Here is a 1,825-nt window from a genome sequence, read left to right as displayed (position 1 = left end):
ACTCGAAATTTGAAATGATCATGTTCCAGATGCCAGTAAATGCCCAAGGCTCTTTCCAAAGGCTGGTCAGTGAGGGAGAGATTGACTGATGTAACATCTACAGCACACTCAGAGGACGGTATTGTCTGCAAAACTGCCTTGTCATTGGATACAAATTTATGCAACCTTAAACCTCCTAGTGCACAAAGCTGGCGTGTTTCTCGAGCCAACTTGATGGCCTTCTCTGCACTTTCCACACTGGAGACTCCATCATCCATGTAGAAATCCTGCATAATAAATTGTGAACCCAGGGGGTACAGATGTTCACCTTCTCTTGCAAGATGCTTTAGTCCATAATTAGCACATCCGGGGGACGACGAGGCACCAAACAGATGTACTCTCATGCGGAACGTTTGAGGCTGTGAGTTTAAATCTCCATTTCTCCACCACAGAAAGCGCAAGTAATCACGATCTGCTTCGTCAACATGGAACTGGTGGAACATCCTATAAATATCACACATCAGGGCTACAGGGTACTGTCTGAACCGCAAAAGAATGCCAGTCAGGCTGTTCATCAGGTCAGGGCCTGTAAGAAGATGATCGTTCAAGCTGGTTCCCTTGAATCTGTCAGAGCAGTCGAAAACCACACGTAATTTCCCTGGCTTCTTCGAGTGATACACTCCGTGATGAGGGATGTACCATTTTTCTCCTTCTCTTCCTTCATCAATGACTCCTTCTGCATCACCATTCTCTATTACGTCTTCCATGAACTTAACATAACACTCTCTGTACTCCTGGTCCTTCATTAATCTTCGCTTTAGATGCTGAAGTCTTGTGACCGCAAGAGGCTCATTATTTGGAAGACAGGGTCTTTTCTTGAATGGAAGAGGCATTTCCAAGTGGCTGTCTTTGTTCATCCTAATGTTTTTTCCCAGTTTGTTCAAGAACATAATGTCCTCTTGAGACACCACTCTTGTGTTTTCTTCGGTATCCTTGAAATTTGACTCCAGCACTTTGATCACATCAGTTGGTGTTACAGCAGGCATCTCCTTAATAGATACTCTGTGACACATAGTAGGGCATGAAAGGAAGTGACTGGGTTGCAGGCCACCTCAGCCTCAATGGACATGAAATGTGCAAAATCTTGCGTCTCACTCGTTTGTGTGGCTTGGCAGTTCCAGCGAGCAGCCACCCAATCAGGAAGTTTGCTCACAAGTTTCCTATTCTCTTCACAGTCATTCAGTATTTCCAGTCCCTTCACATGAGGCATAGCGTCGTTACATGTATTCAGGAAATCTGAGAAATTTCTGAGTCCTTGGGCTGAATTCTGGGCCAGCTTGTGAGTTTCTCTCGGAATGCTCTTTGAATAGTGAATGGCTGTCCATAGCGATCTTGAAGCCTTTTCCATGCATCCTTGTAAGCTTCCTCATCGTTTCTGTAAAAGATGCCTTCTAGGGTTTTCAGAGCAGACCCAGCAACATACTTCTTCAAGTAGTATAACTTATCTGCTGAGGAAATATGTCTTTTGTCAATGAGTGATTGGGATGAAGCTTTCCACTCTATGAAGTGAATGGGGTCACCAGTAAAAACTGTAGGCTCCGGCATAGGAAGTCTGTTTAATGCTATACTGTCTTGGACAGCTTGTGCAAGGTAAGACACATCAGCATTGGGAGTTGGTGATGATACCCTTTCATTGAGTGTTGGCTTAACTGAGGATGAATACACAGGTTTGTGTGCGGGAACGCTTACAGGCTGTAGCAGCTCATCATTTTGGTTAGCAGAGTGAATGGTTTCTTCCTTGTCATACACTTCTAGTCTTGCTCTAGCAGCTCTTACCTCTTTTACT

General features: G+C 44.4%; 1 protein-coding gene across 1 annotated transcript in view; it reads right to left on the bottom strand.

Annotated features, from left to right (window-relative positions):
• Positions 1-1,266: 1,266 nt before the first annotated feature.
• The window catches only part of LOC107659706 (uncharacterized), a 4,536-nt gene continuing 3,977 nt past the window's right edge, over positions 1,267-1,825 (bottom strand). Inside the window, exon 2 of the mRNA XM_016448731.1 lies at positions 1,267-1,815. Coding sequence (XP_016304217.1) covers positions 1,267-1,815 — 549 coding nt within the window. The remainder of the gene's footprint in view (positions 1,816-1,825) is intronic.

Source organism: Sinocyclocheilus anshuiensis, unplaced genomic scaffold (assembly GCF_001515605.1).
Source record: "Sinocyclocheilus anshuiensis isolate Anshui unplaced genomic scaffold, SAMN03320099.WGS_v1.1 scaffold960, whole genome shotgun sequence".
NCBI classification, from domain to species: domain Eukaryota; kingdom Metazoa; phylum Chordata; class Actinopteri; order Cypriniformes; family Cyprinidae; genus Sinocyclocheilus; species Sinocyclocheilus anshuiensis.
This window is presented reverse-complemented; position numbering and strand designations above follow the sequence as displayed.